At 40.2% G+C, this 26,451-nt stretch overlaps 1 protein-coding gene across 7 annotated transcripts in view; it reads right to left on the bottom strand.

The window, feature by feature from the left end:
• The window catches only part of NR3C1 (nuclear receptor subfamily 3 group C member 1), a 224,674-nt gene that overhangs the window by 62,902 nt on the left and 135,321 nt on the right, over window positions 1-26,451 (bottom strand). For all 7 annotated transcript variants that reach the window (XM_075601049.1, XM_075601052.1, XM_075601050.1 and 4 more), the window contains exon 3: window positions 6,185-6,348. In XM_075601049.1, the coding sequence (XP_075457164.1) occupies window positions 6,185-6,348 (164 nt within the window). The remainder of the gene's footprint in view (window positions 1-6,184; window positions 6,349-26,451) is intronic.

Here is a 26,451-nt window from a genome sequence, read left to right as displayed (position 1 = left end):
ATGGTGATAATCTGCATACATAGTTGATATAAAAAAAAAAAAACAAAGGAGGGGAAGTTGTGGGAAATCTTAAAGTGCATAGGGATTCTTGATCAATGTACATGCACAATTTTGTCTTTTTAAAGCAATTAAAATGTTTTGCTCAAACCTACATTAAGGCTTTTTAATGCAGTCTTTTTAAGCACAACATGATTTGAGTAGCAAAGCTTGACCACATGAAATATAGCTCTGAAACTGTATAGGACGATAACTTATGTGACCCGGGTCATAGCTCACTACAGTATTTCATGCATTTTCTTACTGCGTGTGCTAATCAAATGAAATAATGGAATTCACTATCCCCAGCATGCTGCGAGGTTGGCAAAGAGCTCATTTGGCGGAACAATGGTGATTCTGTCTGACAAGACATAACCTCTAGTTTCCAGCTCTATTCAATTCCTTTATAAACTTCCTCTTATGCGCAATGTGCCCAGTTGTTATAGAAATAACGCAGATTGGATGCAAAAACGACTTATCTGATTCTGCTGACCTATATTATTATTTTTAATTCAATGTTCTAGTGTGACTAAGCTTTAGTAATGATTTTATAAACGCAATCCATCAAAATGTTTTTGATAAAAATCTTGAAAGTACTTCTACAATCAACTCCCTGATTTTATTTATCTTCAGGAATTAAACTGTAAATTCCCATTTTGGGTCCATGTATCGTGGGATAAGTGCCACTGCAGCGCTGTCTTCTAGGGCAGCGGTGCGCAAACTGGGGGCGGGAGATTTTGTTGGGGGGGGCGCGGGCCGTTGCAGAGGCCCCGCACTCTTCCCCCAGGCATTTCATTTAATGCCGGGAGATCGCATGAGGCCTCTACAACGCTATACTTACCGGGATTCAGAAGCTCTGTGATGCGGCGTCGGGGCCATGTGACGTGACGTGACGTCACAAGCGTCAAATGACGCCGCGGGTCACGTGACCCCGAGCATCATCTGACGCCGATCTAATGTAGGGGGGGGGGCACCATCACAGAAGCAGGGAAGACGGGGGGCGCAGCTGGAAAAGTTTGCGCTCCCCTGTTCTAGGGCATAGCGGACTCAGAATTCACAACAATACATTTAGAACCCTGATGTATCACCAACCTGAAAAATGGAAATTAATTTAAGAAGGAAGTCATTATTTGGTTTAATAGGTTTGTCTTAATTCAGAGAAAATGAGTACCCTCTTAAAAGGAGCAATCTATGCACTATCCTACATGTGTTATTTTTAAATAAATCAGTTTTGTAGTATTGGATTATACTTCCTTCATTTTATTTTGAACTCAACTCTTAATGCCATTCTTTAATGAGTTGCAATATACTGTAATGAGCATTATTTGATTTCTATAGCAGGTTTTAGCACACCTCCCCAGCAGTGCAAGAGCTTTGCAACACTTTGATGTTTGTGATAATTTGTTGCAATGATCCCAGCATTTGAGCTGTAAACTGTAATAGATAATGTTACCTTAGTAATACAAGAATACATTGTAGCTGCTGAGTTATACTGATTTAAGGATTGATTGCAACTTTAAAGGCAGAAATGTAGTGAACCCTGGGAAGCAGGATTTTGTGGATCGATCACGGGAGAACGAATCGATCAGTAGCTTTTTTTTTTTTTTTTTTAATTAAGTGCCGCTTGGATTGCCTCTTTAAATCTGGATTGTGTATTAATCAATTAGTCATCTATTCAGATTGATGTGTGAGAAAAACATGCATGAGGTGCCTGTAGAGGTAAGAACAAAGTTTCCATATTATGCAGTGGTGCATTCTCATTACTTCGACTCCTTGATTCATCCCAAAAGATGTCTCTTGTATGTTTCTCAGACATTTTCACTGATGACCTGCAATACTTTCATTAATTCAATAACATGAACTGGTCCCCCCCATCATCTATTGAAACAACTAGTTAAGATTAATCAAATATTCTATCCCTGGCTAACAAACTGAAGCCCATCAGTTGTGCTACAACTAGTCAACCAGGGGATTCCATTAAAAGGCAAAGGGGTTCAACCACACTCTGTGCTCTTCCAGGAATCCAGTGAGTGAAACCCGATCTAATTATATAGGATGGTAAGAATTATAGCAGCACTGTCAGATATTATTTAGCGTTTTACTTGGAGAGAATGATTGCTACTGTGCTCCTCAAACTGGTCAGAGTAAAATAATGAAAGCCCATTAAAGCATTAAAACGTGAAATCTTATGGTTTTTTTTAAAATAAATCAGTTCTGTAGTATTATATAGTAGTGAGTTTTTGATTTTTTTTTTTATTCAACTCAATGCCATTTTAATGCGTTTTAAAGAGGCAATCCAACGGTGCTTTAATTTTTTTATATATATATATATATATATATATATTTAATATATATTTTAGTTTTAATATATGTTTGATTACCTGTATTGACAACTTATTGCCTCAGCTGCCTATCAATTTGTTCTCCCTTGTTCAGCAGCTACAATGTATTCTTATATTATTAAGGTAACATTATCTATTATTACACTTTGCAGTACAAACTGCTGGAAATATTGGCAACAAATGATCAAACAGGAAAGTGTTACAAAGATCTTGCACTGCTGTGGAGGTCGTTAAAGCCTGCAATAGATAAAGGATGCTCATTATATTAAGACTCATTAAAAACGGAATTGAGAGTAGAATTTAAAAACATTAACATGTAGTAAGTATTATTCAATATTACAGAACTGATTCATTAAAAAAAAAAAACACAACAACTACAACAAAAACAAACATGTAGGATATTGCATCGATTGCTCTTTTTTTAAAGCTACAGTTCAAGCTGCCGTTTAAAAAACAAAAAATTCCATTCAATATGTGCATCAATACAATCTGCACACTGACAAGTGATTAGCTAAATTGCAGATTAATCCGTTCTCCTGTAATCGATCGCTTGCTCAGGGATATTTAGTTCAGTTCTTGCACAGCATTTTGGGCAATGTAGTCCAGCAATATCATGTGACTGGGCAGTTACTAGATACAATTGGTGCACTGCTAGCGAGAGGGCGGGGCTCAAGAGCAAGAGCCAATCATAAGGGGAAAGGGCTGTGACTGAAAATGGTTTCTATAGTAACAAAAATGCTTCCTACATTAGAAACATTAAAAATATCTTTTTTTTTAAATGCTACAAGTATTTTCTCATAGTACATAACTGATTTAACAAGCTCTTCACCCCTACCACATGCAGCACTTATCTGAGATCTGACCCCAAAAGACTGTTCATGGTCCCAAGGTTCAGCAAAGTACTGTATCTGGCCGCTCCTCCTTTTCTTACCGTGCACCCCACAACTGGAACAATCTACAGTACCAGAGACTCTCACAGCTCACATTTTAATCTGGTCTGTAACTGTTACATACGCCTATAATATATATTATCTCTAACTGTGAATGCTATGTCTTGTATATAATATATACCTTGTTCACTTACGTAACTGTATTTGTAACCATGTATTATTTGTCATCTTAACTCTGTGCCCAGGACATACTGGAAAACGAGACGTAACTCAATGTAATACTTCCTGGTAAAATATTTTATAAATAAAATACATGTATTAAAAAAACACACATGTAGGATATTGCTTGAACCGCAGCTTTAAAACATCCTTTTATTTGTATAGCAGGTTTTAGCCCACCTCCCCCCAGCAGTGAAAGATCTTTGTAACACTTTCCTGTTTGTGTTCATTTATTGCCAATATTCCCAGCAGTTTGAGCTGTAAACTTTAACAATAGATAATGTTACCTTAAGGCTCTTTATTAATATCTGGTTACATTGTAGCTGCTATCTTACACTGAAGGATTGATTGGAACTGAAAGGTGGCCATTATGTTAGGCACACAATCATGATTTTTTTTATAGATTTATAACAGGAGCAGCAAACAATTTAGGTAAAAATGTAGAATTATACGTTGTCACGTGATTTACATAAAAAATAAAGCCAATTACAATATGGAATCCTGCTAGTTAGTAGAAGAATAATTAGGCACACTAATGAAAAACTTAACACACAAAAATGATATATAGATCTATATATTTATAGATATAGATATCTATAAATAAAATCAAAAACAATCAATACCGTTTTGTGGCTAACAAAATGCTTTTTGTGAGCTTTCGAGATACAGTGATCTCTTCTTTGGGCGATGTTACAATGGATTAAGCCAGTGGTGCGCAAACTGGGGGGCGCGAGACTGTTGGCGGGGGGGGGGGGGGCGCGGGGTTTACAGAGGCTTGGCGCGCTTCCCGAAGGCACTTAAATATGGTTCCTGAATTTAGCAGGAATGTGTTTCGTCTGACTGGACTTTTTTTCGGAGCGGTAAGTAAGACTTAACGCTATGGGAAGAAGTCCAGTCGGACGAAACAGATCGAGTGGGTCAGACAATGGACCTCCTTCTCTGTATATGGACCTATCTCTTACCTTTAAGACCTCATTCCTGCGCTGGACCAGCACCAACAAGCTAGAAAGTGACTACACTTGCTCCAGGGCCATCTCATGTTCTTGTGGCTGAGTATTGCTTTATCTACATTACTCACATGGTTACATTTGGACATTTGATACAGGATATAATATCCTCCATTTTCCATCATGGGTTGTTACATTCAGTCATCTGTATATTCATTCCCTGGGGGCTTCTTCTATTATGCTAATGTATTTGCAACCTATAGACCTGTAGGGCACACTTAGATTTAAACTTTTGTTTTGTTTGCATCCACCATGTTGTCCTATCTATGCATTATGTTTTCATATCCTGTAGTATTCTGGTAGGTGTTCTATATGGTTAGTGAGCAGTAACACTACCTTTGATTAGTACACCTGTGTTTTTTTTTTTTTACTATTTGTTGTGATGAACGGCCATTGATTTCATGGGGTACTTTGTCCCCAATGTTATCTTTAAATTGAGGTGCATTTTTCTAGTTGGTTGCTTTTTGCAGCCTTTTCAGGTAATTGTACGTTTATTTATATCTATTTATTTAGGAGGTTTTTCTGTCTGGTTCCATGTGTGTTATTTTAGTGTTATGTTAGATGTGTGTTGATTCAAATTCAAATTATTTTGGACACATCTGTTGTATATATATATATTTGTATATATCCAAGTGTTTGTTAGGATATATATATAATAGATAGCAAATGGAAATGTTACTGTATGCTCATTTGCATGTTTTAGCCAGGTCTACAACCCCGCCTTTCACCATTATCACCCAGCACACAGCACTTCCACTGCAGCAAGGGATTCTGGGAAACGACATGAAAATGAGCATAGTGCCACCTTTTGCTTCAAAACCATTCAACAAGGTTTCCCCTATAAGCTTACGCTGGCGGCATGATCACAGCTTTGAGCACAGCCAGGGTTAAGATGCATAGCCAGTAAACCAACCCACAGACAGACTGTTTCGACCTTAATGGGTCTCTACAGTGTGGGGTTGGATATAGATGGATAGATGGAGAGATGGAGAGATGGAGAGATGGAGAGATGGAGAGATGGAGAGATGGAGAGATGGAGAGAGAGAGACACACACACACACACACATTCTTACCCAGCTGAGAAAATTCATAAATGAAAAGCAAATGTTCATGGTGAATGCAGCAGCTATTATATATTTAATAGCACATTAATCAGCATTCATTGTGTTGTTTTTTTACTTTCCTGAGTTAAAACAAACCTGTTAAGTACATTTATCAAGAAAGAAAACGGTGAAAAAGTGACAGCACAAAAATGCTTTAAGAGGTTTTTGCTTATTTTTTTTGCGGTTGTAAAACACTAATTCCAGTTTCATGTATAGGGTACAACGATTAACGTTATTACATGATTACAATTATAGGATAACTTTACAGTATAAAGTTATCCATATTATACTGTATATTTATAGAAAAGGAGTGTGTAACCAACTGTAGAACTGTGCAAATGTAGATGATTTTGATTGGTTAAAAAAAAAAATATTTATACATCATATACAGTACGTACATATGTCAAATGATTCAAAGTTGCAGTGTCTGTAAGCAGCACATCTTAATTGAACAAAGTGAAAAATAAATAAGTGAAAATAAAGAATGTCGCTCTAGTGATCAGGGCTGAATGCTGAAGTTGTTGGTAGAAGAGTAAGGAACGACTTGGAATGGTACGGCTATCACAGAGGATAGGGGTTACTCCTACCTTCGACTGCTCTTTTAAAGAATACTTTGCAGCTGCCACAGGTTAGTACGCCATAGTGACATCCAGAGGCCTCGTCTGAGCACACCAGGCAGAGCTTGGGAGGTGGTCCGGTGCTGGTAGAGGAGCTGGACGGAGAAGGACTAACATCAGGTCTCATTCCAGGGCTGCATTAAAAACACAAATCAAAAACCAGACTGTATTAAAATGAATCTCATTGTGCAATAAATATTTATATTTATATATTAGATGTTTTTACATATAGACATACACATTGTGGAGACATTCACACATGCATTTATACACAGTTTGAGAAGACTAAACTCATCAATAGTGTCAATTACAGAACAACTCTGGCATGGAGTTGGCGAGGTTGTTTTATTGCAGAACTTGTCTACAAAATGTAAATAAAATAATCCCAGAATTAAGAAAGCACACACTGTAATAATGCAAAGGTGACTTTTCTTTTAAATCTAATTGACTTCAGAGTGTTGGATAATTGGAAAATAGGCAATTAAACTTTGCTAATTCATACTTATGTAATATTAAAGTAACATTCCGGTCTGCTCGTAACTTATTGGCATTATTACGATATTATTTATTACGATAATGTGTCAATCACTCTTAAAGTGAAATTATACTCATTTGTTTTCTTACAAGAAAGTTGCTGATGCATAAATAGACAAACCGTCAAAGGGCATCTTAATTATTAAAAAATAAATGTGTTGTAAAGAATAAGTTACTTTGTCTGTAAATTCACATTTTTGTACAATCACGAAAGAGGAAAAGATTGTGAAAACCTTCCAAAGCACTTGGTTTCCATGGAGATATAACCGTTTAAACAACTATTTACCGTACTTATAGGATTATGTATGCATATCTTTATTATTATAGCACCATCAATATACATAGCACTTTACAGCAGTAATATATACATGACCAAATAATAATTCGCTGAAGCCGATTAGCAAACGTGTGTTGTGTTCGTGTGGCATCACTATGTGTGACGCCACCAAGAAGGAAGGGGGGAGAGTGGTACAGTATTTGATGCTCCTATTGTAGCACTATGCGGTTCGGTGGATCACTTTTATAGAGCTTGGGTGATACTCCTGAATGTAATAGTTTAGCAAGATTTGTATTGATTTACTGATACTACAGACCTATAGAGACTACCTATTCTTAGGAGAGCGTATATAGTTATCCTCAGAAGGCATAAAGAGATAACAATGGATTTCCATATTAATACAGGGAATCAGTATGGTACCCAGCTTTTTAGCGTGGCAACAGTTAAATATGTGCACCATTGTGTGTATGTTTGTGTGCATCTTTATTCATATAGCGCCAAAAGTGTACTCCGGGCTTCACACAGACAATACAGTACAGGGAATTATAATAATCCAATAAGTGCTGCAAAGTCAGACAAAAGAAAAGGAAATCCCTGCCCCGGAGAGCTTACAATCTAAGTGCTATGTTGGAAGACTGACAGAGAGAGCAGGTGAGGGAATAAGTGCAGTAGATGGCAGTGCTTGGCTACAATTGTTGGTAGGAGTGACTGAGAGTGGGATAGTAGCTATGATTCCAGGCTATTGGGAAGCTTCTTTTGCGATGCGAGTTTTAAAGTTGGTCAGTAGTAAATGAGATGGGTTAATATGATTAGCTGGGGAAGAGGTGGCATGGAGGTGAGGGTGAGAGCAGGTTTGTATATAGATGGGTCCAGGATTAGGAGAGAAATCCCCAGCAGTGAGAGGGAGGGTGAACAGATTTGTGGGGGGTGCTTTTTATTGAGGGGTAAAGAAGTTGTTGGGAAAGGTGTGTAAATAGTGGTGCAGTGTATGGGCACATGGAGGGGTGATTAAGAAATGTGGATAGGAGGGCAGTGGGAAAGTTGGTGAGAAGAGAAAAGTTTACAAAGGAGTGAAAAAACTGAAAATAGGGAGGGCATAATGAGAGGCAAGGAGGAGAGAGTTCCCATGTACTGGAGGATAAGAGAAGGAGTTGAAAGAAAAGGTGTATAAAGGAGACCTGGCAGGGCAGTGTAGCACTGAAGATTACGCAGCAGCTTAGATACCGAGTCTATCGATGTGTACAAATTGCCAGAACATTTACAAAAGTCAAGTTCTCACAGTTGCAGGGTTATTGATGAAGGCCAGAGTCCAGTTCTTATTGTATTCTTCACCTCCATTATTGACATCTCAGACACCTTATCTGTGACATTGAAGATGTTACACAGCCAAGATAGACTGACTTAAATACTCTAAAAAGATTCACTTAACTAATAATTAAGGGAGGGGTTTGCCTATTCTACTCAGACCCTACACATCAGCAAATCCCTTTACCTTAAGTTACCTTGTGGCTACAAGCTAGATACTTTATTTCTGCTAAAACAGGCAAAATGAAACAGACCTTTTACAAAGTAGCCAGAAGTCTAATGACAAAGGATATACATTGTATACTAGTGCAGGGAAACAACCAAATACTGCACTCGGGGACTCTCTCCTTCATGTCACCTATATTTATGTGATTTTTGTCTTAACTATAGGTTATGAGAATACAGGCAGTCCTCGTTTTACAACGCTTCGCTTTACAACGAATGGCTTATCCAACGCTATGCAATGCATACCTATATTCATTTTTACAACGCCAAAATGGCTTATCCAACGCTCTTACGACGCTTTGCAACGTTGTGTATGTGTATATATATATATATATATATATATATATATATATACACATTCACATAAACAACGTTGCAAAGCGTCGTAAGAGCGTATATATAGATATATATATATATATATATTATACTATATAATATTATATTATACTATATAATATATTATTTATTATGTTATATTATATATATAATACGGTATATACACTATATAATTTATGTGTGTGCTGCATATCTTATTGCCTGCATAAAATATTTGCTGTATTTTAGTGTTAAAAATGCCTTCAGGAACAGAACCTTTCATTTAAACAGTGTTCCTATGGGAAAACGTGTTTCGCTTTACAACGCCATTTTGAGTAACGCATTGTGTCGGATAACCGAGGACTGCCTGTAAAATCAAATATCACTGACAATGCACATGAGCAAACTCCTTTAGCAGACTAGCTACAGGCCAGATATCGGATGTTGTTAAATGGGCAAAATAAATAGATCTGCTACAAACTAGCCATACAGCCCAACCACAGATAGAGGGTGTATGGGGACAGCAGTGCAGGAAAACCAGGTGTCACTGCACTTAGAGACTTTCTCTTTCATATTACCTATATACATGTGACTGCTCAACAACAGGCTATGGGAATAGCATGGACTAGCCATTGAAATGGGATAACTGTGAGCCTGTTCTCTCTTGTACAAGCTGGCTAACCAATATAATCGAGAGGAACAATACCATTGAACTCTTGATAAGCAAAGAATCTATTATAATAAATTTGACTGTATGTAAATCAGGGGTTATATCCCAAATAACTGCCTATACTATAGGAACTGTATATCTTTTTTGGTGGAGACTTTACGCACCAATAAAATATTGATATTATTACTTCAGGTACACCACTCACTTTTCATTGCTTTTTTATTAAAATTTCCATTCTTTGAATTAAAGCGATTTTTAATCTCTGCCTACACTATTTACATTACTATCAGGGGTACGTACTACGGTGTGCAGCATAAAAGATCTGTCTGTTCTCTTTATCTATATAGGAAAAATATTTAAGTAACAACAATATAAAATGGTATTCAATGTTGCCTTCTCCATAGCTTAAGAAACCTACTGCACTGCAGAGGATGAAAATAAGCCCGTGGCCATAGTAAGTTCGACAACGCGCGATGCACACAAAAGCCTGTAAGGTAATGCATGCGGCCATAGATCGCGCGTGCAACAGCACGGCCATTTTTCGCAAGACAACAATCTTTTGATGTTGTCTTGCGACGGCCGGATCATGTGCGCGGTTCCGCCAATGATGGCGAGCCACTCACGTGCGGGCACGCCTCCAAACATTGAATTGAGCTGCTCTTGGTCACATCTCCTCCTCCAGACCCCACAGGCCACTGATTACCTGTACTGAACGCGCGCGTGACGTCACACGCTCAGTCGCGCCTACTATGTACAAGGACTAACAGGGGTGGCCAACCTTTATTTCAGGCGGGTCAATAAATGGGCACATTTTTGGCGGGCCGCTGTCCTACTGCCCCCCACATCTGGTTTAAATTAATAGCGAAACCTACACTGAAGGACGGCAAAAATAAACCAGGATAATAAAAACATTAAATTACAAACATTTTTTATTGAATAGAATAAGCTTGACAACCTTATAAATAAATAAAAAAATCTGAATGTAAAATGTGTCAATGGGGTTTCTGAACTTGCATTACCAGTTTTCCAATATTAGGATTGATTTTTGTGGGGTGTGGGGGAGATAACAGAAGCAGACTGTGCACACGCTCGTCTGTCAGTACGGATCTGTACTCCAGTTTAACAAAGTTCATTGCCAAAAAAAAGTCTGCTCACAAAACAAATATGGGGAATAACAAATGTTTTATTTATTTAAATAGATTCGATTTATTTAACGTTTTTAGTTGTTGGAGGCAGTCCCAGATTTTTTTTCTTTTCATTTTTTTCAATAAAGGGCTGAAGCAGGGAGTCTCTGGAGCTGAACCCCATTAATTTCAGCTTCGGGGACCCCCTGCTTCTGGAGATAGACTTCTGAAGGGGTTGCCGGTTTCTCCTACAGCTCGCTGTAGTTTTCAGCTTCCTCGTCACATGGACCAATAGGAAGCCGCCCCTGATAATGTCACAGCTTCCTATTGGCCCACAGAGCACGGCAGCTTTGAAATGTAGACATATAGTGAATCCCAGAGAGGCTACCGGCACCCAATTCTGCATTTAAAAGAAATAATGACGGTGACTGCCTCTTTAAAGAAGTTATTAAAATTCTGTAAATTTTTCAAATGTTTTATTAATATTCATATGTTTTTCCTGTGATTTTTTTTTTAATTTTAAGGATTTCGTATTATTTAGTAGATTTTTGCCATGGCGGGCCACAGGTTGGACACCCCTGCCCTTACCCTTTTTTAAGCGAAAGACGACTCAATTTCACAGTTCTACTGCCACTGAACACTTCCCATAACCGCCAGTACAGGACATGTATAGAGGAACCTCTGGCTATGTTTGAAATTTCCTCTAAGGGATTGGTGCTGGCCTACAAAGAAACTTATGGCAGACCTGGTAAATTGCTGTTGGTGCAAGAAATGACTCAGGCTGCGCTTATAGTGCCGGCGACGCGATGGAGACGTCGCGCTGAGGTCACTGAAAAATCAAATTGAAGTGACTTCCAGCGATCGCGACCAAACCGTCACGCCTATTATAAGCGCCCGCAACGGCGTCAATACATTTGTTTTCACGCAACGTCACGACACTTTCACCGTCACTATAAGCGCAGCCTTACCTTTTTAGTTGCTAGTGTGTGCTCTCCCATTTTGGAAATCAAAATGGCAGCAAACAAAAAAAAACGGTCTTAGTTCCATGGGCCAATAGGAAGTTGAAATGTCATTAGGGTGAGGACATTGCAGCTTCTTATTTAATAACGGTGGCAATCCTCTTTGAATATCCAGGAAGAACATCAGTAACTTAAAGCTTAGTATCTCAGTAACTAGGGGCCCTGAGCTAAAAATAGTGCGAATCAGCTGTGGAGGACCACCCGGTTCTCAATCTGTCAGGGGCTGATGGAGAAAATCTGCTCTAAATTACAGCACTGGCCACACTTGGAGTGTTTAGAAAGTGTATAGAAAGTTCTACTGTTCTGCATGTTCAATGTTATGCAAGTGTGTGATGTTACTTCATTAATACCATCACACGATATCCAAGCGCTAAACTACATCATACATACAGTACACTTACTGTTTGTACCAATTCATGTTTGCTTTAATGGGTTAAATGTAGCAGTACATGATAACACATACTGAACAAGATCAAACAAATTCCTGGAAGATGAAAAGAAATGCATCACATCCAGTGAATAGTAAATAAATTACTGTCTGTCTTCAGAAACCACACAAATGCAAGTTCATTAAAACAAAAGCTTTGTGAACATGGCATTTCATTTTTTTCTGCAAGAAGAAAGCATAAGGGCTTGTTGCATGCACAAACATCTCCTTTCCTGGGGCTCTATTAACGATACAATCATGCATTCTATGAATTGAAATGCTTCCAAGGACGCTATGCTGTGGCTTGAGAAAAACTGCATATTAAGAGAGTGTTACCCACTCCTTTATTATTCAAAGATCTAAAATCAGTGAGTTTATTTCCTGCTTTAGTAACTTAAAAAAACTGCTTACGCCAAAATTCTGTGGAAGAGCAAATTAAAGCAGTTAGCCAAACCCTACTTTGTACCCTCACTTAACACTGCAGTGTGTTGCTGACACATCACCCACCTCCCTCCCCCTCCCCATCTCCTATTGTTCACCTCTCCCTCAGCTCTCTCGCTCTCTACATTTCTCTCTCTCCTTCTTGTCCCCTTACCCTCGCTCTTGCTGTATCTCCCCCCTTTCATCTCTCCCTTTCCCCATACACTCTTCTCCTTGTGGCCATTTAAGAGAGAGTGCTCAGCCCTCGTAATACATCGTCTTTTATGTTTCTCAGCAGCAGCTGGGTTGCTGCTTGCCATTGCAGGATCCATCCTCAGGAAACATAATGCGAAGATGATGAGGGATTAGGTTTTTTTTTTTATTTTACCCCTAGACAAGCCCCACCACATTGCTCCTTAATGCAGGTGTTCATGCCTGCAACAAGATTTAAATTCAAATTATTTCTCAATTTGTTTTGGAGTTAACGGAAAACTGCCTTGAACACGCATCTGTTCTGTTTCGGCAACATCTGCAGCATCAACAGCTGATTGCGTCTGGATTGTGTCTGCAACCACCAATTCGAAGCACAAAATGGCCAGCCAAACTGTTAACGACAACAGGCTCTCAACGGCTAATTGGCTAGAAAGTAACCGTTTATGAGAAACTGATATTTTCCCAAGTGGTAACTAGCTTGTCTCAAACTAATTACACCCAGTTACCATCCGGGTCAGAGTCATCTGTGCCTATGTTAATGCAAATCCTGTAGGCATAGCCAAGATTATTTCAATGACATTGCAATTATATAGCATGGAGTGATTCAGGGTTTGGGATTTAATTGGGCTTCAAATAATCCCGGGAACGCCTATTTCAGTGAAAATGAAACTACTCCTTCCTTAGAAAGGTAGATTTTGAAAGGAAAAACTCATTTAAAACCTGCCTGTCCTCACCTCTGCTAAGGACACTAGTCTCTAGCCATCAAACTGAAAATGCTTTCAGGCATGGCCTAGATTGAGATCCCAAAGGTTAACGTAACCCATCATAATACCTGACCTCCGCATTACTACAAAATGCCTGCCCCATTTCCTTAGATGACACATTCCTCTAATGGTTAGAGTAATAGTGAGGCTCTGTGCAAGCCACAGTATGGATAGCTGAGATTATTACTTTTTACAAACATATTAAGGCATCAATGTAAGTATTTAAACTTTCCCTTCCTCCCCACATACAATGAATACAGTAAGGTTGGCCATTTTAGAAATCTCAGCCATGTTGTTGCTGAGGTCATTAAACATATGCAATTAAGTTTGAGTTTGACAAAGAATTTCAGTTTACAGCAAAATGTTTTGATAGTTCTAAAACAATATTTAATGAGGAAATGGCAATACCATCATTATTTTAATATTCTAATTGAGTGGCTGATATAATGTGTTGAATGTGCTAATGTTTATATTAATACGTTTATGAAATGGTACTGTGGTTATTATCTAGGGCAGGGGGGCGCAAACTTTTTTCCCTGCGCCCCCCTGCCGGCTGTCCCCTCACTCCCGCGCCCCCCCCAACCCCAACTTACCCTCGCACCGGCGTGATGACGTCACGTTGACATGATCTCGCAGCGTCATTTTGACGCCGCGTTGCCATGGCGACGCCGGGAGGAAGCCGCCGGAGCCACGGGTAAGTATGGTTTACAGAGGCCCTGCAGCTCCCCCGGCACTTAATTTAAGTGCCTTCGGGAAGCGCGCGGGGCCTCTGTAAACCCCGCGCCCCCCGTCAGCAGTCTCGCGCCCCCCCTGGGGGTCGCGCCCCACAGATTGCGCACCGCTGATCTAGGGTACATTGCATTTCATTATAATTAAAATGTATTAAAATTAGCCAGCATAGCAGATCTCTTCAAATGCATAAAAGTTAGCTGTGTGATCAGGCGATGTTGATAAATGGGCATATCAAAAGTGTGCATGTATTATCATGCAACTCTAGCTCCTAATGAACCATATACCGTACATACAATGAATCTGCCGTAATTTCCTGCAGTAGTGCATGTGAGGTAACAGCTTGATACATTGCCCTGTTTTGAGTAAATAAGCAGTGATCCAAACTGCAGATGGTTGATCAAATCAATACATTTTGTTTTTACTTCCCTGTAGTACGGATGGAACTTATACTGGTTACTGGTGCTGTGTGCATTATTGCGTACAATGTGAAGCAGCAAAGTTTAAACTTCTTCAAGGCTTTACTCATTTACTCAGATTGCATCTCCATGGGTGGCAGATCTTTCTTTTGTTAGTTTGTAGGGTTACATTTGTTTCCTCCAAGCGCCTTCTACTTAAACAGTCTGTTTAAACTCTTGCAGCTGCCAACCAAAATATGGAATACAACGTGGTACCAAATACGGAGCCCAAAAAAAATAAAAAACTGGACAACAGTATCTACAAAGTTAAAAATAAATTATTAAATACCACAGTATCCAAGGGAGCCGAATCTAATTCAGATTTTGGCATCTACAAGCAGGCAATCCATCTAGCCGACATCAGATAAATGACAATATTTACTGGGCCATGCAGGAAGGTGCCAGATTCAATACTGTGTGCACATCTTGCCAAGGGTAAAAATAATGCAACACAAGTAGTCATTGCAATGGATAACCACAATGTAGGCTCCAACAGGGATTTTCTGGCTCAATACTATTGAGAAGTATATGGAGCATAAGTCCTACAAAGAGCTGTAGAGACAAAGTTACTTGCTCGCAAGCCCATGTAGTTGACAGTTTTTATTTTTTACATACTTTTGTATTGATTACTATGGATTCAGATATAATTCAGTTCATTGATAAAATGTGTCATGTTCAGAGACCTTGAAAGACATAAGAAAATCACCAAATGTTAGTATTTCTGCTTTCCAGTTAGATTAAAAATAACTTGCTGGTTACAGTATGATCACTTTTACTAACTGATAAGGATATCACGTATTTTTGTGCATGTCAATCTAGTCCAATACAAAGTATCACAACCTGTAAGTAGACTTGTTTTCCCAACACAGTTTATGTTGTAAATGCGAATAAAGCGCATCACAGTACTTTGTGACTTTATTAAATAAGATTCCTCACTTTTTAAACGAATAAAATATTTCCATATATATTGTCCATCCCACAGATTTATTCCAGCACTGACTCACAAACATCAGAAATGAAGCTGGGCGTGGAAGAATGTTGCTTTAAAGCCATACCCCAGAGCAGGCGCTGGAAGAAACGAGTGCTTTAAGTACAGGTTTCGTTCCAAGTTATGCAAAAACATGAGATCAGCACTGATGATGGTGTTTATGTTGTTAAGGGGCACTCTGTCATTAAAGGTATGAAGAACAGGGCCGGAAGAGAAACAGCCGGAGTCCTATAAAACTACCAGCACTTGTGGAGCAAATATAGAGGGAAAATAGTTTGCAATATTCAGTACAGTAGAAGACCTAGTACTGTAGTAGTGGGCAATTTAAGCTAATTCGTTTGCTCTGTGTATAGGCCAGATATAAAGTTTGCCTATATCACAATCCATTAAAACAGTGGTTCTCTTCACACACGTGCCAATTTCCAGAGTAAGGCAACCCTGGATCGCACATGCAGCTATACCAGGCCTCAACCAATACTCAATGCTCCTTTGAAGGAACAAAGTGAATTATGCCCCCCCCCCCTTTTTTTTTTAATTGGGCCTTGGGCCAAATCGTATACTTGTTGTAAACTTACTTTCACATTTCTGTTCTAATTCATAATGTGCAACTACTAATAATTTGGAACATAAATAACTTTGGACTGAACATGAACATGCCTTCCCGCCCCAATCCTTTTAATTTCATCCAACTATTTTTGGGTCACCACCACTGTTCGCTACTGTATTTTTTATATTCATGTTAAAATTGTAAAATTGCCACTAAAATTAGTATTAATAATTAAAAAATAAAAAAAAAAGTGGTTCTCCTGATGGCCTTAAAGCTGCATTTCAAGCGGTCTTAAAAAAAAAAAAAAAAAGTATTTTATATATATATATATATATATATATATATATATATATATATTCCACCCCTCCCCCCATTCAATATGTGCATCAATACAATCTACACACTGACCATTGATTAGCCAAGTTGCTGATCAATCCGTTCTCCTGGAATTGATCGCTGAAGATTCGGCTCGGGTTTCACTAAATGCCTCCTGGGTCCTGTTCTGCTGCACTGACAGCCAAAGTTCTGTGAGGAAGATCATGTGACCAGGCAGCACTAGATTCAATTGGTTCACTGCCAGAGAGGGCAGGGCTCAAAAAGGTGATGCTGTTTCAGAAGGGGAAGGGGATGTGACTTTGTAAATGGTTGCTATAGGAACAAAAATGCTTGTTACATTAAAATTGTTTATTTAAAAAAAAATTAAATGCTAAAAGTATTTTCTCATAGTACAGAACAGATTTATTTAAAAAATAAATAAATTATTTATTTATTTATTACCTGAACTGCAGCTTTAAGTCAGTCCTTGTTTTTTGGGAAAGAAAATCGATAACTGATTCATATAGCACATGTTTGTGTGTGCAATTACACTGGTTGTTTTTACATCCTTATATTGCTGGTGGTGCCCATGAGATGTTTGATAACCCCTGCATTAAAGTCATATTTGAAGTTTAACACAAAGTACAAGTACTACAGCAACCAGAGCAGTGCAATGCAAGAAACAGCATTAAGAAATAATGCGACATACTACACAGGCTGTAAAGGACACAGGTTGACTTTTTGAGGAGCCACAGTTTACCAAATCATTAGTATAAAAATGACATTATACAACAGGTAAAGAGAAGATCAAATACTACTCACTGAAATACAGGTGGTCTCTCCCATTATTTTATGGCCTGTGGATGATCTAGTTATCAAAGTCTCCACGCTACAAAGCGAGTACAAAATGCAACTTTTTTGTATGGTTTTGTTCCAACATTGATAAAGAAGTACTGTATATTGGAGTTCAGTGGAGTGCAGTACACTTTGTTTCCTTAAAAGAATTATTGTCTGGGAGAAACAATATGGCACTTGGTGGGCAATAGAAAATGTGTCACATCATGGTGGTTCAGACCAGGTTAAAAAAATATATTTGGGGGAGAGGAAGAGGGATTGTATTAGAGGCATGTAGAATGAGGCCGCCTTCTTCCCCAAGTATACCACAGGCCTGATTAAAAAACTAAAGCATTTCTGCTACGTTTATGCCTCTTTCAGTATTATATATTCTCTGATATGCACTATATAGCAGGAATTTTAGGGCCATACTATTTGAATTTATTTCACTTTACCGCTACTCAAATTTATGTTGTTAATTGTTGTATCATTTTAATTTCACACTTTTCCAAATAAAACAACATTTGTGTGATTCAGAATCTCAAAATCTCACACATCGACGCTAGAAGGTATCAGAGTGGGAACTGGGAATTAATTCAGGCTTTTGAATACCAACAGATATTTATCACCATTTATGACACGCAGAGAAAATTAGATATTCTTCTTACTAGCTTGAAAAAAAGAGAGGTCATTATAAGATTGACAGTAACTAAACCCAGAGGTGTCTTTTGCATCCAACAGCTTTGCACAAACCAAAATAATTACCTTGAACAGGGGTGCTCAACTCCAGTCCTCAAGAATCCCCAATAGGTCAGGTTTTAAGCATATCCCAGCTTCATCACAGGTGTTGCAGTCTTCGGAACCACTGAATGAGCCACTGCTAATCAGTGGCTCCGAAGACTGCAACACCTGTGCTAAAGCTGGGAGATGCTTAAAACCTGACCTGTTGAGTGGTCTTGAGGACTGGAGTTGAGCACCCCTGATTTAGAACCACAGTATAGAATCAACCATACTGAGCACCAGGTGACTCCACGGAGATCAGATTTCAAGCTGTATAGTAGGGTCTACTTTGTGGAAAGTAGACTCTACAAATTCCAACCGTTCTCCTTATCGTGGTGTTGGGGGGTGGCAACAGTATACTGTAGTATGCTGGCTAAACGGCTCCGCCCTGGGGAAAGACCTGGCAACCTACCCCAGTATTTTGCCAAAAACTATAACGATTCAACATTGATTCCAACACGGTATTGGAAAGTGGGACCCCTAAGCTGGAAGGTACCCCAAATGCGTTTGGGGAAGAGCAAGGAGGAGGTCGGGGTAGCTGGGGCAGTGATGACGCAGATAGGATAAATCCATTGGGATGCCCACCTGCTGACGTGGGCCTCAGCGAAATAACTACTCTGTGCTGTACAAAACCATACAAGATTGGAACGTGGAGGGTCTGAACGCAGGAAAATTGGACATTGTGAAAAGGGAAATGAATCGACTGAACATCAGTGAAATGCATTGGACTGGCAATGGCTTCTTCAATTCCGGCGAGCACACGGTGTATTCTGGCAATGACACCGCCAGACGGCGAGGAGTGGGCTTTATCGTGAACAAGAAAATTGCCAAAGCCACCAAGAGTTATCAGACACTCGGCGATCAAATGGCGACCAGTCGAATCAGAGGGAAACCTTGTGATGTTATGATTCTGCAAATATACTCCCCAACAACAGACGCATCTGAAGAGGAAGCGGAAAAGTTATATGGCGAACTTCAGGATGCACTAAGCCAAACACCCAATAAGGACATTATCTACATAATTGGCGATTTCAACTCCAAAGTGGTAACTATGGCAGAACCCGAAATCGCTGGAAGATTTGGTTTAGGAGTGCAGAACGAGGCAGGAGACCGACTGGTTCAATTCTGTCAAGAACATCGGCTAACGATTACCAACACTTGGTTTGAACAACCCAAACAGCGGCTGTACACCTTGACATCATCAAGTGCAGAATACAGAAACCAAATTCACTGCATCCTGTGTCAGAAGAAGTGGCAGAGCTCGATCTTGGCTGTGAAGACATAGTGAATAAGTGAGGAAAAAAGTGCGCAGCTAATGTTATAAGTGAAGTGATGAATATATAAGGTAAAATACGTGACCTTAATTGAACAAATCTGAGCGTCTGCAGCTGCGGTATAGGGAGGGCTCAGGAACCCCCTAAACTAGCAGATAAAAACACAAAAAACACAGCGCACAACGCTCATAGTGCATTAAAAATTATATTGACATAAACAATAAATAAGGTGAGTATTGTGCGTACATCAAGATAGTTTTAAACAAGCATTTTCGGGATATTGTTACCCAAACACCACGTGGAAGCCGGATCAGGTGCGGTACTGCAAGTGGAGCAGAGTTTCTTCCTCCGCATGTTCAAGTTTCATGCGGAGGTCAACTGTACTGCCCCAGTACGACGAGCTGACCCAGTGAAATCGGCGCAAATATCGGCGAGAACCCCGCGGTGACGTCACCAATCCGGAAGTGTCTAAACGGAGGGGAGAGAGAGGATCTCAGCTGGCGTGGAGCTCCGCTTGTAGCAGCAACCTTTGGTAGAGCTGCAAACGTGTTGATTCGTTTATGGGAGCAAGAACTATCAGAGACTCCATACTTACCTGAACAGGAACCGGTGTCCAAGGAACCAGTTTCCACTCACATGCGAGGACATCTGATCCGGCTTCCACGTGGTGTTTGGGTAACAATATCCCGAAAATGCTTGTTTAAAACTATCTTGATGTACGCACAATACTCACCTTATTTATTGTTTATGTCAATATAATTTTTAATGCACTATGAGCGTTGTGCGCTGTGTTTTTTGTGTTTTTATCTGTGAAGACATACCCTGGTGCCGATTGCGGATCAGATCACCAACTGTTGGTAGCCACAGTCAAACTAAGATTATGTAACTCCAAACAAACAGCAGCCACAAAGAAATTCGATACAGACAAGATCAGCCCCAGCTACGCTGTCAAAGTAAAGAAAAGAATCGACCTCCTCGCTACAGATGACGCATCCAGACGAGCTGTATGGAGAAGTGAAAGCATGCGTTATCGTAACAGCCTTAGAACATGTCCCGTACAAGAAACCATCGAAATCAGCCCAATGGATCTCCGATTTGACCATCAGCATCGCAGAAGAGAGAAGGAAGGCCAACGCTACTGGGAACAGAGAAGAGTTCAGAAAACTGAATGCAGAATTCCAAAGAGAGGCTACAAAGGACAAAGAACTACTGGAAGGAATAGAGACACAAGATGAAGGATGCGAACAGGAAAGGTCATACGCAAGAACTCTACACACATGTGAAGCGGACACGGTCAACATTCAAGGCTTGGAGGGCAATAGTTTGTGGGAGCAATGGCCAGCAATTGCATGACCAGCAAGCCCTACGCAATCGGTGGAAGGAATACACAGAGAAGTTGTATGAAAGTGAACATCAGAACCATCCGACGGAGGAGAACAATAAACTGGAACTGGAGCCAGATATAATGGAGGAAGAAGTCATATGGGCAATGAAGCAATTAGCTAATGGAAAAGCCCCAGGAATCGACAGCATACCAGCAGAATTGCTGAAGCTCATACCAGCGGCAGCATTAACAGCATTATGTAAATGCATATGGAGCACGTGCGAGTGGCCGAAAGAATGGAAAAGATCTATATTCATCCCAATTACGAAGAATGGTGACACAAAGGATTGCTCGAATTACCGCACCATAGCCTTGACACCACATGCAAGCAAAATCTTTCTGAAGATTATCCAACAACGCTTGAGTACAACGGTCAATAGGGAAATGCCAGATGTGCAAGCTGGCTTCAGGAAAGGCAGAGGCAATCACATTGCCAACCTTCGATGGATGGAAAAAAACAGGGAGTATCACAAAGATCTCTACATGTGATTCATCGATTATTCAAAGGCGTTTGATGTAATTGAGCACAAGTTCTGGACCTGCCTGAAGGAAATGGGCACACCACCATATCAAGATCAAGAAGCTACAGTCCGAATGCCATACGGAGACACCGATTGTCTCAAGTTCGGAAAAGGCACACGCCAAGGATGCATCCTGTCACCAGCAGCTTTCAACAGGTACGCAGAAGCGGTCATGTGGCAAGCAGGCCTGGATGAATCCCAGATTGGCATGAAAATAGGCGGCAGAAACATCAACAACTTCCTATACGCCGACAATACTACCCTTCTGGCTGAAAACAAGAAGGATCTCGAACATCTGCTCATGAAAGTCAAAGAAGAAAGTGAGAAGGTTGGATTGCATCTGAACATTAGAAGACAAAGATCATGACAACAGCAAAAAATGCGAACGTTAATATCAAGAACAATAATGAGGAAATTTAAGTGGCTAAAGATCTAATCTTCCATGGCTCCAAAATTGATAACGATGGCGACTGCACCGCTGAGATTAAGAGATGGTTGGTACTTGGTAGAAATGCAGTGATCAGTATGAACAACATCTGTAAGAGTAAAGACATCAGCTTGGCAACTAAATGCAGATTGGTCAGTGCGATCGTTTTCCCAATAGCAATGTATGGCTGCGAAACCTGGACTCTGGGAAAGGCAGATAGGCGAAAGATCGATGCATTTGAATTGTGGTGCTGGAGACGTCTGCTGCGCATTCCGTGGACAGCCAGAATAACAAACCTACCAGTCCTGGAACGGAGAAAACCGATAATCTCATTGGAGGCCAAAATAACAAAGCAAAAGCTCTCCTACTTTGGTCACATCATGCAAAGCAAGTCGCTTGAGAAGGACATCATGCTTGGAATGACTGGTGGTAAAAGAGGAAGAGGCCGTCCAAAAACTCAATGGCTAGATACCATCAAGAAAGATACTGGACTGAATATAGCAGAATTTAAAGAAGCCGTGAGAGATCAGAAGACATGGAGAGGAGAGAGACAGAGAGAGAGAGACAGAGAGAGAGAGAGAGAGAGAGAGAGACTTTGTGGAATGGGACATTACAGCTGCATTCTCTGCTGCTTTTCTCAACATGTTATCAATGCAAGGAAAGACTTTTTGCTGTATTAAGGGATTTATTGCATACGTACAACAAAAGGAAGGACTCCAACGCTACTAAACCCCCAACACTTCTTTCGCAGAGGTTAACTGAACTGCAATAATCTGAGAACAAACCACTTCGATAAATTAAGATATCAATTATATAATAAATCAGACTCAAACCTTAGAACCTAGCAACAGATGATAATATTCCTGACAAGGAGCTCAGAATCAATCCATCGCTGATCCGTGCATACAGTACTGCAGTCAGCTCAACTCTGATGTAAATTGTACTTTACTGAGGTCATAACAGGGGCTTATAAATCATAAGAATAAAGGCTGTAAAGCTAAACAATATGAGCTTCGCAAAATAGACAACATCTGATTACATAAAGATACATCTCTTTAACCTAATTCACTTGATTCAGACCATAAAATTGAAGGAAATATGTGACCTTTGACTCCCTTCTGGAAGTCTGCATTAATAGAACAATCTAAAGAGGTTTATTTTGACACTGGAAAGTAAAGACTGATTTATTCTATTATCAGACATCTGTTCTGATAATAGAAGAGTCAATATATTTGTATATGGATCATCGGATCTCCCTAATATTACACATCAGGATATCTGAATGCTGTACTGTATTACCAAATCAATAAACCATTATTTGTATTAATCATTAATACATTATTTATTCAAGTAACTTTTATAGCTCATTAGCTACATGCATAATGAGAACTGTAGCCTTCTGTAACCTTGAGGAGATACCTTGTGTGTTATACTTCCAACTAGATACAGTGCCAGGCTTCGCACGGGTTGCAGTACTCTGGAACCATAAAGCCTGGCTTTGCACGGTCTCCCTCTCCCTCCCATCACTTTCCTCTAATAAATTATGTCCCCAATTCTTTTCGCCCCGCTCTCCTCTAGCATTCTTGTTTTCTCATCATGTGCCAACTGACTTCGTATTTTTGTTTCTTCATCTTTCTGTGTAAACCAGCGGTGCGCAAACTGGGGGATGCGAGACACAGTGCAGGTGAGTGCAGGGTTTACAGAGGCCTTGTGCGCTTCCCGAAGGCACTTAAATTAAGTGCCGGGGGAGCTGCAGGGCCTCTGTAAACCTAACCTACCGTGGCTCGGGCGGTTTCTCACACTTGTCGCCACGGCAACATGTTACGTCATGAAGCCGGCAGGGGGGCGAGGTGGGGGGCGGAAATGAGGGGGAACGCCGGCAGGGGGGCGCAGGCAAAAAAAAAAACTTTGCGCCCCCCGTGTAAACTATAGTTTTCTGATCTCCTTATCTGTCACCAGGCTATGCGGATTAGGAGGCCGCGTGCACATTCCTAGGACCCCCTTAGCTACAGTAAGGCCCTGACAGACAGTTGGACACACAAGCTGTTTTCTTATTATAGAAGCACCACAGGTCACTGCCACCCTTCCATAATCAAACCTAATCATTTTGAATGCGGAAAACAAAGACATCTGGTCACTAAAGGGTTAATGGAGTAGGTATACTAGGAAACTAATCAAGTAGCAGCAAACTACAAACAAAAAATAAGCATTTTTAGTTTATATTAATACATTTTGTTCTTTAGCAGGGTAATAATGCGGTTCTGTAATTTTTGTTATGTTATTGGATTATGTAATACTGCATACTACCATTCTGAACGTTTTGCATGTGTTGTATTTTTTTTTTTTTAACCAACTACTTGGATATTTCCAAACATCTGGTTTGCAATGAAACCCTTCTCTTTGTTCTTGACGAATGCTCCTTTTGACATGTATAATCATCTGCTTACCACAGAAAAGAACACTTCTGGAATATACCCCAGTTTTGTTATGAAATAGTTATAATTGTTAGTATCAGCTTTAACCATTCCAACAGCATAAAACAAAAACACGGCACAAACTGAACAGGCAAAAGTACTATACTTTCATGGCTTGGGATGTTATGATTTTTAATGGTATACTGTAAAGCAAACTACGTACAAGTGTCTCAATATATGTGCCAAAGCAGTATAACTATTGTTACCGCATATGGAGAACTGAAAGGGGATTCCATGATCTGCACACAGGGAAAGCATCATTTTTAGGTTTCCATGTTGCCATGTATTGGTCGAGCTTCATTTAAAAATATAAAAAAGGCTGCTCTGGGGAGAGCTTCATTTTAAATTCCCAGACACTAAATATTTCAAACTCTTGTATCTCGTGAATGAAGCATCAGATTTATAAAAATAACATACAGCTTAGGGAAGGGCAGCAATATCAGCACGGCCTGCTGCTTTAACTCCGGTAACAACACCGCCACGTGTGAAATGCTGGATTGTGCGAAAGCAGAAGTAAGAAATGTGCAAGAGACACGCACACATTTAAAAAAAAAAAAAAATGTTAATATAGAGGAGACTAATAATGGAAAAGACTGAGAATATCCTGGTATCTACTGTTTCTATAGCATGCAGCTGAAATTAAAAAAGCTGTTAATATTGGATAGTAAACAGATTAATTTGAAAACCGACGTTTAGAGACACACACACACACACACACACACACACACACACACACACACACACACACACACACACACACACACACACACACACACACACACACACACACACACACACACACACGAGACCCAAAAGGTGGAAACGGCTGTCTGTGAGAAGGTTTTACTGGCTATGCATCTTAACCCAGGCTGTGCTGAAAAGCTGAGCATGGCAGCAAGCATAAGCTTATAGGGGTCCATGTCAAAATGGATTTGAGCACTGTGTGCTCATTTGCATGTAATTTCCCAGAATCCATGGCTACACTGGAAGCACTGTTTGCTGGGCGATGATGAAAGGCGGGGTTGCAGACCTGTCTAAGACCTGTGAATGAGCACACAGTAATATTTCCATGAGAGAGAGGGAGAGAGGGAGGGGGAGAGAGAGGAAGAGGGAGAGAGGGAAAGAGAGGGAGAGAAGATGTAACTTATTTGCTTTTCCCTATTATCAATCCCTGGCAGCATGTTTCATGTTCATGATCAATTATTTGTGCGAGCTTTCGAGATACACTGATCTCTTCTTCCGGCGGTGTTACAGTGGATAAAGCAAGAATGGGTCTCCTCGGTGTGGGGTTGGTTATACTGGCTATGCAAAAATGAAGCAAGGATAGGTTTTACCATACTTAGTTAAGTTATGGTGGGTAAAAAAAGTGTCAAAAACCCTCCACAGCAAAGCATATAGCAAATGGAAATATTCCTGTATGCTCATTTGCATGTCTTAGGCAGGTCTGCAACCCCGCCTTTCACCATTATGATTATGGTACAGGAACTTCCTACTAGTTATAGCCAACTGATTTCTTACTTATTATTTATACCAGCGGAGCTCAAACTGCTGGGCGCGGCAGATAATAATAACAATAATAGCAAGTTCTTGTATAGCGCTGCTACTTTTACGAAGCTCTTTACAGACATTTTGCAGGCACAGGTGCCTGCCCCGTGGAGCTTATAATCTATCTCCTTGTGCCTCAGGCACCAAAAACAAAAAATAAAGTGCCTTGCCCAAGGTCACAAGGAGCCGACATTGGGAATTGAACCATGTTCCCCGCTTCAAACTCAGTGCCAGTCAGTGTGTTTATTTACGGAGCTGCTTCTTTCCTTCGCAGATATAGAGGTCCCGCGCTCTCCCCCCAGGCATTTAAACTAAATGCCATGGGACCGCGTGAGGCCTCTATAACCCACTTCCCTTCCCATGTCACGTCGTCCTGGTAACCCGGCGGCGGGGTCACATGACATCACGGTACCATAGCAGCGCGTCGTCACATGACCGCGCACGCCATTTGACGCAGGAGTCGAGCAGGAAGCAGGAGGCGCCCAGGCGAGCAGGCAGGTGTGCGCACGGGGAAACGTTTGTGCACCCCTGATGTATACTGTGGTTCAGCAGGGAGAAGTCCAACAATGGAACACTTCATTCAGAATGGTGACCAGCAACAATAACCATGGCAAATCCTCTGCTCATTTGTCCAATACAATACAAACTGAGTACAGGGGAAAACAAGC

The sequence above is a fragment of the Ascaphus truei genome, chromosome 5 (assembly GCF_040206685.1).
Source record: "Ascaphus truei isolate aAscTru1 chromosome 5, aAscTru1.hap1, whole genome shotgun sequence".
NCBI classification, from domain to species: domain Eukaryota; kingdom Metazoa; phylum Chordata; class Amphibia; order Anura; family Ascaphidae; genus Ascaphus; species Ascaphus truei.
Note: the sequence above shows the minus strand (reverse complement) of the source record. Positions and strands in the feature narration are given on the sequence as shown.